Here is a 16,161-nt window from a genome sequence, read left to right on the forward strand (position 1 = left end):
ATCAAGTTTAAGGAAGAGGTCAAAGGCCTCTGGTATTGAGCTCAATCGAGACTATAATCAGGCATGGTAGATGCTATCTCTGGAAGTTCATTATTCTGGATTGTTGTTCAATTATCTTGAGGTGGTTATAACCTCTCTGTAGTCAATGAGACTCTTTTGTAATGAGCAGTACGCTCTATGCAGTGTGCCTTCCTGCATGTGGAGGCCCCTTATTGTATCACATACTTTCTGCAGAAGTATCATCTGACTGTGGGTAGGCTTCCCACCGTGGTTTTTCCCTTTCTGGGTTTTCCACGTACAAATCATGGCGTTTATGTGATATGGTTGCATTGTGTTAATTCTCTATTTCATTCTTAAGTTTTATTGCTTACTGGTAACTGTTTCTACTATTCTGGTATTCAATGTTTGTAAGCTCCGGTTAAAGGTTATTAAGCGGTTTGATTGATATAATATGTTAACAACTGATTCACCCCCCCCCCCTCCTTGTTGTTCACCCGTTATCCTAACAATTGGTATCAGAGCTTTGGTCCTCTTTTGCATAAGCTTAACCGCTTGAGGTAGATCCTATGGCAGCTAATACTTCTAATCCATCGACAACTATTTTTAGAAGATAAATCCCTAAGCTTGATGGAACAAATTATGGGATATGGAAAATCCAAATGGAGACTCATCTTAGATGTCTTGGCAAGAATATTTGGGAGATCACTGAGAAAGGCTACACACCTTATGATCTGGCATTTGGCAATCCTGCTCCTGTAGACCTAGACAAGAATATTGAAAATGATTGCAGAGCTAGAGAAGCTCTCTTGTGTTCACTTACTAATCATCAAATCATGGGATTAACTGATAAATCATCAGCAAAGTTTATGTAGGATAAATTGCAAACTCTGAATGAAGGTGATCCTACTGTCAAAATTGCTAAACTTGATGGTTACCAGGTAAGGTATGAAAACTTCAAGATGGAAGATAATGAAAGAATTGCTATATTTATGGAAAGAGTAAATGAGATTATTATGGGAATTCAATGTTGTTGAGGATCTCTAAGTGAAGATGAAATAGTTTTCAAAGTCTTGAGAGCCCTTCCACTGGCTTACAAGATGAAGGCAACTACAATTAATGAACTGAGAACAATGGCAAACACTTCAATTAACAAAGACATTCTGATTGGGAAATTATCTGCTTTTGAGCTTGAAGAATTTGGATCTTCTGGAGTTGTAAAGTGTGAACCTATTTTTCATGCATCATCATCTACTGACAAAATTGATTGGAAAGCCTTATAGGCAAAATAATTGGAAGATATGAGGAAAGAAGATGAAGAATTTGAGCAACTTGAAGCCCTATTTGCTAGAAGAGTACCTAAAGGATCGATAGGAAGTAAGTATGAAGGAAAAGCACCTCTTAAATGTTTTGCATGTAATAAGATTGGTCATTTTGCATCTAGATGTCCTGAAAGGAATGCAAGATTTGAAGAGAGAGTTGAGAAATCATTTAAGCCTAATCAAAACAGATATAGATTCAAGAAAAGTAAACAATGCTAAATAGCGGATGAGGAAGGAGTAAGTGATGACTTTGAGGATGAACTGGGAGAAGACTCTGCTAGTGAATCTGGCCATGGAAAGGAATGGATGTTCTATGCTTTAAAGGAAGATGAACCAGAACTAGCTATCATGAATGAAGAAAAGGCCCTAGCAACAAAATTTGAAGACAAGAATGAATGGGTAATTGATAGTGCATGCTCACATCATATGACTGGAAATAAAAGAAAATTTATGTCCTTGCAAGAATACAATGGCGGTCAAGACAGATTTGGAGATGACAAAGCATGTACGATCAAAGGTAGAGGTATTATTTCTCTAGATGGCAAGCATAATACTGATAATGTCTATTATGTAGAAGGTTTAAAGCATAATCTTTAAGTATCAAGGTCAATTAGTGGACAAGGGTTTCCAACTTCAGTTTAAAGATAGAAAATACAAAATCATTAACAAAACAGGTTTGGAGATTGCAACCTGTACTCAGACTGGAGGTAATATCTTTCACTTGAATACTATTAATAAGACGTGTTTGATTGCTCATATTGATGAGAGTTGGGTATGGCATAAGAGGTTGTGTCATGTTAATTTTGATTGTATTGTTAAGATCAGTTCAACAAAGGCAGTTAGAGATATACCTAAGATTATGAAGCCTCATAATCCGGTATGTAAGGAATGTCAATTGGGAAAGAAAGTTAGAAATTCTTTTAAGATCATGCATGATAAATCTAATGATGTACTTGATTTGATTCACACTGGCTTATGTGGTCCAACAAGGACTAGAAGCTTTCAAGGTGATAGGTATTTCATGCTAATTGTTGATGACTATTCTAGGATGATGTGGGCGCTTCATAATCCGGTATGTAAGGAATGTCAATTGGGAAAGCAAGTTAGAACTTCTTTTAAGAGCATACATGATAAATCTAATGATGTACTTGATTTGATTCACACTGGCTTATGTGGTCCAGTAAGGACTAGAAGCTTTCAAGGTGATAGGTATTTCATGTTGATTATTGATGACTATTCTAGGATGATGTGGGTGACTTTTCAAAGAGAGAAGTCTAAAGATTTTGAGAAATTCAAGATCTTTAAAGCTAAGGTAGAAAAAAAAAATGGATTGAAAATCAAATGTCTAAGATCAGATCAAGGCAGTGAGTTCACTTCTCATGAATTTAACAATTATTATGAGACAAATAGAATTAGGAGATAGCTATCTGCACCTTGGACTCCTCAACAAAATGGAGTAGTGGAAAGGAAGAACAAAACCATTTTGGATGCAGCAGGATCTATGATAATGGAAGCCAAATTGCCTCATATCTATTGGAGAGAAGCAGTGAGTACAGCAGTCTACACATTCAATAGAGTTCACATCAAAGGTGAAACTGGTAAGACCCCTTATGAATTATGGTTTGGACATACACCTACTATTAAATATTTCAGAATTTTTAGAAGTAAATTCTATATCAAAAGAGATGATTCAATTGGAAAGTTTGATCCTAGATGTGATGAAGGGATATTTCTTGGTTATTCAATTCTAAGAAAAACAATATAGATGTTATAACAAAAGATTGCAGAAAATTGTGGAGAGTGCTAATGTGAAAGTGGATGAGCAATACAAAAATCATTCTATATCATATGATAGGGAACCGGCAGTGGAAATGATCATAACTGAATCGACAATGCCTCAATCAGTACAGGAAACTGAGACAGTTACACCAGCATAATAAAAAAATTCAATTGCGACTGATGATCAAAGTAGTGAACCTGAAGTTCAGAAGACACCAAGGTATGTAAGATTAAATCATTCTAAAGATCAAATCATTGGAGATAGGAACAACGGAGTTATGATAAGAAGAAGACTGGCAAATGAAGAGGTATGTCTTATTTTTCAAGTTGAACCGGCATCTATTATTGAAGCTTGTAAGGATGAACATTCGTTAAAGGCTATGGGAGATGAATTAGATCAGATAGAAAAGAATGAAACTTGGACTTTAGTTCCCCAACCTATAAATAAGAATATTATTGGAACTAAAAGGATTTTTAGGAATAAACTGAATGAGGATGGTCAAGTTGTAAGAAAAAAGGCTAGATTGGTTTGTAAAGGATATTCTTAAATGGAAGGAATTGATTATGGTGAGACATTTGCACCTGTAGCTAGAATTGAAGCTGTTAGACTATGTCTTGCCTATGCAGCTTATAAGAACTATAAAGTCTATCAAATAGATGTTAAATGTGTATTCTTGAATGGTGAACTTGAGGAAGAGGTATACATTGAGCAACCTGATGGATTTTCACTGACAGATGATAAAGATATGGTTTGCAGATTGAAGAAATATTTATATGGATTGAAACAAGCTCCTAGAGCTTGGTATGCAAGGTTGGATAAATATCTTTTGAAGCTTGGTTTTACTAAAGGCAGTGTTGATAATAATTTATATTAAAAGATCATTGATGATGATATTCTGATTATTGAAGTATTTTTTGATAATATCATTTTTGGAGGAGAAGATAAATTGTGCATGGAGCTCTCTAATTATATGAAGAATGAATTTGAAATGCCCATGATTGGTGAGATGATATTTTTCTTAGGTTTGCATATTACTCAAACTGATAGAGGCATTTTTATCTGTCAAACTAAGTATCTGAGGGAATTGTTGAAGAAGTTTGGTATGGATAATTCCAAACCGGTAAGTACTACTGTGACTAGTGAGAAATTGTCTATCAAAGATACATCTACACTGGTAAATCCGACAAGGTATAAGTGTATGATTGGTGGCTTGTTATATCTAACTCAGACTAGACCAGATATTATGAATGCAGTAAGTATTGTTTCAAGATATTAAAGTAATCCTAAAGAAAATCATGAATGTGCAATAAAGAGGATATTCTGGTATTTACAAGGAACAACAGAATATGGCTTGTGGTATTCTAGAGATGATGACTTCACTTTATGTGCATATACAGATTCAAATTGGGCAGGAGATACTGATGAAAGGAAGAGCACTTCTGGTGGAGCTTTCTTTCTTGGAAATAAATTGGTTTCATGGATCAACAAAAAATAGTCATGCATTTCTTTATCTATTGTAGAAGTTGAATATGTTGCAGCAGCAACTAATTTCACTTAGGTCTTGTGGATGAAGAAAATGTTGAAGGATATCAAGGTAAATTGTAGTGAACTGGTAGTTATCTATTGTGATAACTCTGCATCTATTGGCATGTCTAAGAATCGGGTATTTCACTCTAAGACTAAGCACATATCAATAAAATATAACTTTTTGAAGGACAAGGTAGAAGAAAAGGAAGTCAAACTAGTTTATGTGAACACTAAAGAGAAAATTGCAGATATATTCACTAAACCACTGTCTAAGGAATCATTTGAGTATTTGAGAGATAGGTTAGGGATTTCTGTCCCTTTGGCAGAGACTTGATTGATGTAGTTTGGCATCAGTTCGACATGAATTATCAGAGATATTATTCATTTCGGCACTGATGAGTGGTGCTACTACTCGGGGGGGTAGTCAGCTTTGAGATTCAGAGGTTTATATTCTTGCTTTGATATTTTTGTCAGATTTCTAGCATTGATGTCAAAGGGGGAGAGATAGTGATGTGAAAAATAAATTCAGAGATATTATTCACAGGGGGAGAGTTATTAATGTTCAAGAAATTGTTGATTGTCTTCCACAGGGGGAGACTTGTTTGGCATTTCTTGGTACTTTGATGTTTTTCACATCTAGTGTTGTCATCAATGCCAAAGGGGGAGATTATTGGCAATATGGATGAATTGATTATGTGTTGCATTGATGTTTTGTCATGGATGTCAATACTAGTTGTTATGGTTTTAGTTACCGGTAGTGGTTACCGGTAGAAGATCTAGTGTTACCGGCAGAAGGGACTATCTGTTGGACACTTTCGGCTTGTTTGGATCAATGGAGTATGTTTGATTTTATGTGTTACATGCTTGTGGAGCTTGTTTTGGTCAGTTGGTATTGACTTGGTGATCAGATGTTATCATACACTCCTGTAAACCCTTATTGGCATGGGTTTAAGGTTTAACCGGTAGAGCTTTCACTAAGAAACCTTGACAGAATGCTAAGTGGTGTTGGTATGGCTTCTAGATGGAATTCAGGATGCAGAAGGTGATCTCTGATCATGCCTCAACTATTTGAAGACATTTTTTTGGCATGGTGGACCCGGATTAGCTCCGACGCCTATCTAGGTTATGGACCGGTATCATGTTAGCATGTTCTCTACACGTTACTGAGATGATTTATGGACTGGTTATTGTTGTTTTGGTCTTAAGACAACATGGCATATCATTGTAATATGGATGTATGTAATGATCTTATTATAATATCTTTAGGTGGCCGACCTAATTGGTTAAGGCCTTAGGGTTTGTATAAAATAATGTAAGATCTCATTGTAGATCATGAAAAAGGGAATGGAACGGGAATAAAATAAGTATCGTGGTCGTGAAATGCAATATCATATACAAAGGAGATTTGGTTAATCATAGATGATCGAATTGGGTTTAAGGAAGAGGTCAAAGGCCTCTGGTATTGAGCTTAATTGGGACTATAATCAGGCATTGTAGATGCTATCTCTGGCAGTTCATTATTCTGGATTATTGTCCAATTATCTTTAGGTGGTTATAACATCTCCTTAGTCAGTGAGATTCTTTTGTAATGAGAAGTATGCTCTAGGCAGTGTGCCTTCCTGCATGTGCAGGGCCCTTATTGTATCATATACTTTCTACAAAAGTATCATCTAACTGCGGGCAGGCTTCCCATCGTGGCTTTTCCCTTTCCGGGTTTCCACGTAAAAATCATGGTGTTATGTGGTATGGTTGCATTGTGTTATTCCTCTGTTTCATTCTTAAGTTTTATTGCTTACTGGTATCTGTTTCTTCTATTCTAGTATTCAATGTTTATGTGCTCTGGTTAAAGGTTATTAAGTGGTTTGATTGATATAATCTGTTAACAACTGATTCACCCCCCCTTCTCATTTGTTCACCGGTTATCCTAACATGCTCATTTTCATTCATGGTGGTACAATTTTAGATACAACATACTCAGTTAGCAACATAATAGCATAGTTATTCTAGTCTCCACGCTTGAGGGTCAAGAATACTTTTCAATCATTACTTTTATCTAAGGATTCACTTTTCCTTTTGTTGATTTGCATCTTTTATAACTTGATCTCCTTTCTTGCATTTAATTATTCTTCATGTGATTAAATGTGTGTTCCTTGATTAAGATTTATTCTTCTTTGAAATAGTACATCTTTTATGAATGATCACTCCTTAATGAAGGTGTGCAATCCTTCACTAATAATCCACCTATTTCCTAGCAATAGGGAAGGTGTGCATTCTTAGTATCATTCCCTTTTCAAAGATGTCATCTTTATTAAATATCTCCTCTCTTTTCGGAGGTAGAAAGCCAATGGAAAAGATCTCTTCCTTTTTTCACTATGCATCCCTCAAAAGGATCCTTTTACATTTGTTGCAATATATCTATTTTACAATTCTCTCTTCCTAGGGATTGGATCTATTGATCCAGTCTCCCTTTAATGTAAGGACCTGGTGAAATAGGTTTATTCCTTGTTTGCATAATTGAACTAGTGAATCCCTATTTCATTACACCTTACACTAACGTTGTTTTATTTGTGTATATTTCAAGGTTCCTTGCATGGATTGATAGGATCCTACATGTTTGACGGATTGATCATACCTTAGTTTTATCCTATCTCTAGTTTGTCTTTCTCTCAAATGTTTTATCTCTTCATTTCTACTATATCGTGAGTTTGACCATAAGATCATACTCCAATAAAGTGGGGGCTAAATGTAGCATCATAAGTTATACACCTTTAATTAGGGTGTCCAATTTTATACTCTTCTATCACTCATTTTAGTATTTCTAATCCCTCTATGCATTATAGGATCTTTATGAGTTCTACCCCATTTCAAATCTCAAAACACATTTCCCTCATTTAAAAATACTATGAGTCGGGATAGTTTTGGCCCAAGCTCCATTGTCTAACACTATTTGGCTAAAATTTTAGGAGGATATTATGTCAATATTACCCTATCCAAAACTATCCCCAATGTGAAAAAATGATATTTCTAAGTCAACCTAAAGGTGATTTTACGTTGAGATCCCTAAATAAGGCATCCCTCATAATATATTTCATCATATCATCTCATCTCTCATTATCATCTTACCTCTTTACTATCACTTCAAATCAAGAGCATATCTAAGTCTAAGGAGTAGAAAGCTACATCAATGCATCTTTTGTTATGTTTTAATTATGATTTCATGATGGATTTTGTGTGATCTATCATGTTATTGCATCAACATATGGAGGACTTATCCTAAGAACATTTCATCATCAATTGAAGGTATAGTCAATTCATTCAATCAATTCATTCAAACATTTCCATTCAAGCATTTCCATTTCAATATCAATTTAATTATATGGTTAATTCCAAACCTAGGGTTTGACCTAGGAAAACCCCTATCAACCCAACATCCCTTCTTATGTTTAGATTCAAGTTCAACTAAGGTCCTCGATAGAGATAGAATATCAGAAAGCATTAAGGATAGAGAGATAGTCCTTACCTCCAATGTGTAGCCAAAAATACTAGGACAAGGGCATTCAAGGTACCCTTATCCCCTTGAAGCAACATTAGATTCACCAGGGTACCAACCCAAGGTCTCAGGAGTTCAAATTCAAGTTTTTCTGTAATGGATCGTTAGAAGACAAGGGTGTTCTGGGTGACCTTGTCCAGTCAATTTCAAATAAATTTATAGGCATAGGTGCACTTTTGAATTCCCTTTCCATTCATGTACATGTTTTGAATTTTTTGTTTCAGTATTAGATAGTATACTTAATCCAAGTTCCAAATTCATACATGTACCTTCTTACCCTAGATATTGCATTCACTTAACACTTGCATAGTTCATTTTCACTCAATAAAAATGGAGAGTAACACACTTTGCATTCAGTCCTATTCCTAATAAAATTGAGTTGAATCTATTGAGTTCATTCCCCTTTTAATATAATCATTGTGCAATAGATCTTGTTCCTACTTTGTACGCATAATATAATTAACATTATTTCCATCCATTACAACTACATATAATTTTATTACACTTACAATGAATGGAAAATTGGGAATAATCAAGAAACCTCTATTGAGCCCTTTTCTACATTGACCAAATTGGATATAGTCTATATGTTACATCAATATTGACATAAAAAATTTACACAAACGTATTTGGGAGTTTTACATAAGAGTGTATCAAACCATGAAGAAATGGGTTAAGTCAAGTTTGAATGTGTAATTTATCAATTTCCTTATAATTTCCTTGCAACTATCATATTAGGATACATATAATCCAAAAATATGGTATTGAAAGAGTTGAATTAAGTCATTTGGTTTCCCTTGCCACCACACATTTAAAATATCTAGTTGTCATTAAACCTATTGGGAAAGGATGCACACAAAGATGTAATAAGATAGTGGATTTTTCTTTATTTCACTAGAAATATCCTCCACGGTACTTGGAGGTAAGGTACTTACTCTAATTTGAATTTTATCAAGTCTCATAATAGTAGTATAATTAGTGGAAGAATGGATGGTATAAATAGATTTAGAAGTAGAAACATGTGTGATGACTGGTGGATGTATATGTATTAAGATATGGTGGAAGAAGGTAGAATGATAGTATGGAGCACATGAGAGAGAATTATGGGATTATGTAGGATGTGAGAAGTGGGTATTATGATATGCTTATTTATAGAAGGAGCAATAAATGATAGAATATAAGGGAACTTGGAGAAGTAGCACATGATATAAAAAATGTAGATAAATTTTTTGAGTAGATAATAGAGGATTACTTCTAGTAATATGGGAAGATAGGTGCATCATTAGGAGATATTGAAAAAAATAATTATTTAATTATATGTGAAAGAATTTCCATTCTCTTTCATTTTGTCATCAACATGATATCAAGGAGATCAACTAGGTATGAAGGATTGACATTATCATTAATGTGACAAACCCCCTTTGAACTAACCATGAAGAGTATGAGAAATATCTATATTATCAATGGTTGGAATATGGACATCATGATCAAAGAATTATATTTTTCCTTAAGATAGATTAAAGTACTCAATTTTTTAAGTAGAAGTATATCAACTTGATTCATAGTCATTGCTAGTTTAACCTAGAACTCCTTTTAAGTTGAAATAGATGTATTATTCAAAAAAATTATATATAATAAAAAAATTAAAAGACATAAGGTGATGAAAACAAAATAATGTTCAAATTTATTATTTAACAAAAATTGAAGATATCAATTTAAAATAATTAGAAAGACGATGACATGTGGAAATTCAAGTTGCCCAATGATTTGGGTTCACTAAAAAGAAGAAAACTAGAAGACACCCTTATCTAAAATTATATGAAACTAAAGCGTAAAAGATTAGGAAAATACTCTAATCAAACCTCATGCTAATACAATTGAGATGAGTCACTAACAACACAAGTAAATGATAAATTGAGTAAGAAGCTAGGTATTTTCTCATCTCTTTGATGGTAGTAGTAGTGAGCATGATAAAACTAAATTATATAAACTCCCATACCATTTTTTTACTAGTAAACTTAGACTTACTCTATTGCTTAAGAAAATGATCCTTTGATTCCTACATTGTATCTAGACATGATGACTACTATGATTAGAATACCTTTGACTCTTTTTATTATGTCCTTTATGTCAAGATTTTCTCTCTATCCATAATTTCCTCTAAAATCATTTGCCTCAAATTTTATAGCTAAAATTTGTGTAGTGTGGTGTTAAAGAACCTCCCTCAAGGAATTTCTTTGCTATAATTGAACTACTAGAGTTTCTTGAGCCTGATTCATTCCCCTTGTTTATTGTTTCTATAATGTACACAATATGGATTGGATGTACACAATGCAAGATGTACAATGTAGTGGATTCTATTTATAATGAACAAAATCAAGGTTACTCTTATATAAATTATCTTAAACTACACTCATTTAATGTTATAGGATTATTTGAATAAATGCTATGACTTGATTTTAAATGCCCTAGGAGCTTGTCTTTAAAGAGGCAATCCTAGGTGTTTATTTGAAAGGTTTTATACACATGTTAAAGGCAATGACTAGATTTTGGGTGGGAGTTTGCTGAAGTAAACTTAGGTTTTGGATAAGGTAAATAGGATTGTACTAGCAACTCTATTCAAATGATAAAATTGCATCCATGATTTTGACCAAGGTGAGCAAATAGGTAAAATTTAGGTAAAGTACAAACTATAGAGGTTGAATCAAGTAGAAAAGTGGGAAAATGCTAAGTCAACTTATGTTCTAAAATCCCTCAAATTAAATATTAGAATGACACATTTAGTGACAAAACTAAAATAAATGCACAAATAATAAAACAAAAGTATGAAATTTACACTTTTCTACTTTATAATATCTTAATTATAATTTATAAACAATATACCTTCACTAATTAACTACATATATATTTTCACATATACATATTTTCTATCTTATTTAATTTACTTGAATCAATTTATCATGCTCATTCCTTATATATCTAAAATTTAATTATATTTAATATATTTAATTATATTTAATATATTGTATAATTTAAATTCACAAACAAACATTCCTTCTCTATATTTCTTATTCCAAACATTTTTTTAAAAGTTTTATATACGCCCAAATTTTAATATACATAAAACTCAAGTGTATATCTAGACTAAACAAATAGAAAACAACTTTTGCTGGGTAAACCCTCAAATCGATCCCTTGGATGCCATTAAGAATCTGCATCAAGCTACAACATACACACAGCAGCTTATCTTATTCAGACAAACTTTCAACATAAACCCCCTGTACCTCTCTGATTTCATTCATTTGCTGTCTCGATGAAGAGATTTCTGATGACATATGCGGGAAGCATTGAGTATGAATTGACGATGGTAAGCCTTCCAAAGGAAAGGTTCCCTCCAACATCCGGACAACCTTTCCCATGGTGGGTCTCAGATGTGGGTTTTCCTGGATGCACCAAAATGCAACCTGCAACAATCTCTGCACCTCATCAATTTCACTCCCATCTCTTATTTCTTCGTCCACAACATCAACATATTTCCCCTCTTTTGCCATTCCATATGCCCACGCCGAGTACACTCGTTTGTCCTCGTCAACGCTTAACAGATCAACATTAGTTCTTCCACCTACAATTTCCAGCAGAAGAATCCCAAAACTGAAAACATCGGCTTTACAGGTAATGGGAACATCCGCCAGCCATTCTGGAGCCATATAACCTGGACTGCCTCTCAGTGTAATGGACTGATATTGAATATGGCGACTTCTCCCTATAATCTTCGACAGCCCAAAATCTGAGACTTTGGGCTGAAAGTTGGAGTCGAGAAGGATATTTTGGGGCTTTATATCGCAATGAGCAATTGGCTCGCTGCATTCCTCGTGTAAATAAGCGATCCCCTTTGCAGCTCCAAGCGCTATATTCACCCTGGTCTTCCAGTTTAATGGAGGCCGCTCTTCTCCGGTCTTGAATATATACCTGTCAAGAGATCCGCAGGGCATGAGCTCATAAACTAGCAGCCTATGAGCTCCTTCGCTACAAAACCCTAACAGACGGATGAGGTTAAAATGATGCGTCCTGCCCATGAAACCCACTTCGCTGCTAAATTCCTTATCTCCTTGCTCATACTCTTCCAAATCCTCCAGTTTCTTGACCGCCACGGGCATATTTGTGGTCGCCAGGACTCCTTTATAAACCGAACCGAAACCGCCGCTGCCAAGTTTGACACTGAAGTTATCCGTGGCTTCCTGCAAAGCCTGAAACGAAAAGCTCAAAGGAGAGCCCGCAAAGTTGAAAAGCAGAGGATAAGGCTGTACATCCACGCCTTTTCTTCTCTGCTGATACAGAAGACGCCAACATACCAAAAGCGAAATAAACAAGATCAAGTTAAGAGAAGCCGATGCAGAGACAAACCCTCGCAAAACTCTGCGATCGGAAGCCGAGCAAACAAATTCGTTACTCCCCGGAGGTTCCAATGGCTGAACCGCCTCGCCACAAATTCTGATGAAGGAAACGGAACGGGATGAGGGCGATTCGTAGCCGCTAACGAAAGACACCCGCTTTTGAATGCACATCCCGGAGCCATTGTTGGGAAACGTCGCAGCCGTCATCGCCGGAGTCTGCCGTACGGCTGCCATGCAATCAGATTCGCTGGTGGCGTTTCCGACGATAAAATCAGTTCCGTCCCAGAAGAAGACTGTGTTTGCCAACGATATGACTTGCGGCGCAGGGCAATCGAGTGGAGCGAGTCTTTTACAGCCTTGGCTCGTCCAATTCTCTGCTTGACTGCTCTGAACAAAACCAGGAGGGCACACGCATGTCCGTTTCCCCTCAATGTATTTGCACAGCCCGTATTCTCCGCACAACCCGTTCACCCGGCATTCGTCTTCCAATGCCTGCCATCCGACCGCCCAATCGCCCGCATCTGCAGCCCACCTGTGAATCCTCAAATTGCCGTCACCGTCTAATGTGATTCTTCGAATTGAGGAAGAAGAATCTGTGTAATCAGAGCTCAACCAGGACGCAATCGTTTGCCCCGACGCGTTCCGAACGGCAAAACGACCGGTGGAATCTAACACCGTGGAGTTTATCGAAGAGCCCACTGTGAGATTCTTGTAGATTTTGGTCTCATTCCAAAACAGCGCCAGCACAGATTCTACAAAGAAAAGAGGAAGAGTGGATCATGATAATAGATCATAAAGAGTATGATCTGAAATATTAGAAATTTATTTTTACGATCGATTTGATTCAAACAATTGTTCTAATTATAGATTAAAAAATATGATAGGAATTAATGGTGTAAGTTTTTGGATTCGATTGTGTGAGAATTTTTGTATCAACATTTCGGATCACTCTCCATGATCCATCATCAGGATGAGAGAGCATAAGGAGAAAATGGGTAAGGTTGTAGACCAAGATTTAATCTGTCCTGGTCTGCAATCTTACCTATTTTTTCTTTATGCTCTCTATCATTCTGATGATGGATCATGGAGTGTGATCCGAAATGTTGATGCAAAAATTTTCACACAATTGAATCCAGAAACATAAACCATTAATCGAATGAAAAATTGTTTGATAGAGTTAAATTTAGGAAAAAAAAAGAATTGTGATAATAGATTATAGAATATGATTCGAAATGCTGAAAATTATTAAAATCATAATGAATCACAGATCTGCTCACACAGACAAATTCGGAAGCTATAAAGTTCAAAATCAAAAAGAAATTTTTTGATTTGAGAAACTGTAAGGCAGCCAATAAATTTAACTGAAAACTGACCAAACATGTTGAGAAAAGTGTACCTGTGCCCATGTTTTGAATGCCAAGAGAATAGCGAGAGGGTATTCTGGTATTCCTGAGCCTTGCCTTCGCCGTCAAAATCTGGCCTGGTAGAAGAGTGTCGGCCGGGTTGTCAAAAGTAGACCATACAATGTTAGAAGCGTTGTTTGTTAGAACAAAATTCCCGGTGTCAAGAATCTGTCCGAATGTCACAGAATTGGCGGTAGTGTTGGTTGTCCATACAAGAGCCCCAGAATTGTCCCTGAGAAGCAGGCCGCCGCTTTCAGCCAGCTGTAGTGAAGCGTTTGATCCCGCAGGAATACTGGTACTGGTAGCCCTCCAAACCACATATTTATCCTTTATTTGATTGTACCAGATCCCCACTGCATATGTGTTTGGAGAAGTGGAGTAAAAGCCAAAGGCAAACGTACCGTTCTCAGATATAACAAAAGATCTGTTTGCTGTGTCATCCGGCAGCAGTGCAGATCCAATTTCTAAAATTTGACCTGCTGCTTCATTCATGGTGATCATAAGTAGGAATACCATCAAAATTGCAAACTTATAACTTAAAAGAGATCTCATTATATGTTGCACAATTTAAGGAGAAAGCAAACAGGAAGCTCTAGCATTTGTGTAAGTATCCTTGGTGTTACAGATAGAAAAATGCTTTACGGAGGGATTCTCTGTCGTCTTCGTGGTGCTTACGGTGACCGGATAGAGGTATACAATAAAAGGCAAAACTCGAAGCGCGTGGCGGAAAATCTTTCAACCTTCAGATTGACTTGGACTATGTTTGTGAAAAGAAAAAATGCACACCCTCTTCTAGTTTTATGTTCATACTGTAGATTTTGCTGCTACAGCAGCATAGATCAACTAGAAAGAAACAAAAAGCTTTTCCAGATTATACAGAGAAAAAAAACAAAGCATAAAAACAGAAGTATTGATATTAACTGTTGCAATACTTTCTGAATTACAATATATAATATGATGCAAAAGGTCACCGTAGAAGAATCCAATTACGGAGAAGACTGAAATCAGCAGCCTTAATTCAGGCAGAAAACAGTGGATCTGAGCAACACAGAGATCAGTGATCCATAGTCTGCGGTAATGAACTGAAAGTGATGAAGTTGCAGTGATCCACAGTCAGCGGTAGTCGGACAATGAAGTTGCAGTGATCCACAGTCAGCGGTAGTCAGACAAATAGTGATGAAGTTGGAATTAACCACCAACACCCCCCCTTAATTCTAACAAAGGAGAACATAAAAGTCTAATAAAAGAAATGAGGAAAGAAGGAAAACCCAGTGGGAATAAAACCTCCCCTCAAAAAGAGACTAACATAATGAGAAAACTATCGTGGTACAGTTTCTTTTCTCCCCAAGAAGATCTTGGAGAAAGTGAAACTTCTGCTCAATGAATGTCTTCGTGAATATGTCAGCAATCTATTGAGACGTGGGACAATACTGTAAATCAATGATGCCATCATGGATCAGATCTCGGATGAAGTGCATGTGGATCTCGATGTGCTTTGTCCGTTGTCGTTGTACAGGATCTCTGCAAACCTTTAGTGTACTTTGGTTATCACACCAAATGATGATTGGTTGATGAAAACATATACCCAGCTCAGTGAGAAAATCTTGCAGCCAAAGAACTTGAATGGTAGCATTGACTGCACCTCGATATTCAGCCTCTATGGATGATAGAGCAATGGAAGATTGCTTTTTACTTGACCAACAAATGGGACCAGAGCCCAAACTGAGAACATATCCTAAAGTGGACTTGCGATCAATGCTATCACCAGCCCAATCAGAATCAGTATAGCCAATGAGATCCAAAGTACATCCAGTTGAATAATGAATCCCATAGCTAAGGGTTCCTTGAACATGGTGAAGTATATGCTTGGCAGCTTTCCAATGCAGTTCATGAGGCTCCTGCATGTACCTGAAAACAACACCCACTGCATATGATAGATTCGGACGAGAGTGAGTGAGATAAAGAAGACTCCCCACAAGCTGACGATAGAGTGTGCAATCAACCAATGGTGTATCTTGGCCATCCTCAAGCTTTACTCCCGACAAGAAAGGTGTGGGTGTTGGCTTACAATCACTCATGTGAAATCGAGCCAGAAGATCCCGTGCATACTTGGATTGAGCAACTTGGACACCTGATTGATTCTGGTTGATTTCAAGACTAAGAAAAAAGCTGAGGAGACCCGTGTCTG

At 36.2% G+C, this 16,161-nt stretch overlaps 1 protein-coding gene across 1 annotated transcript; it reads right to left on the bottom strand.

Annotated features, from left to right (window-relative positions):
- Positions 1-11,350: 11,350 nt before the first annotated feature.
- On the bottom strand, positions 11,351-15,174 carry LOC131076740 (G-type lectin S-receptor-like serine/threonine-protein kinase At1g34300). Its single transcript, XM_058014054.2, has 2 exons — positions 13,967-15,174; positions 11,351-13,322 (listed from the first exon to the last, which is right to left on the bottom strand). The coding sequence occupies exons 1-2, from the start codon at positions 14,523-14,525 to the stop codon at positions 11,425-11,427; spliced, it is 2,457 nt and encodes an 818-aa protein (XP_057870037.2). The 5' UTR covers positions 14,526-15,174; the 3' UTR covers positions 11,351-11,424.
- Between the last annotated feature and the right edge of the window lie 987 nt (positions 15,175-16,161).

Source organism: Cryptomeria japonica, chromosome 10, assembly GCF_030272615.1.
Source record: "Cryptomeria japonica chromosome 10, Sugi_1.0, whole genome shotgun sequence".
Taxonomy (NCBI): domain Eukaryota; kingdom Viridiplantae; phylum Streptophyta; class Pinopsida; order Cupressales; family Cupressaceae; genus Cryptomeria; species Cryptomeria japonica.

What these genes read in the sequence shown, in the direction of transcription:
- LOC131076740 (XM_058014054.2), bottom strand. Translation starts at nt 14,525, where the DNA reads ATGAGATCTCTTTTAAGTTATAAGTTTGCAATTTTGATGGTATTCCTA. An exon ending in CATTCAAAACATGGGCACAG is followed by an intron (nt 13,323 to 13,966) that starts GTACACTTTTCT and finishes TTTTCTTTGTAG; the next exon opens with AATCTGTGCTGGCGCTGTTT.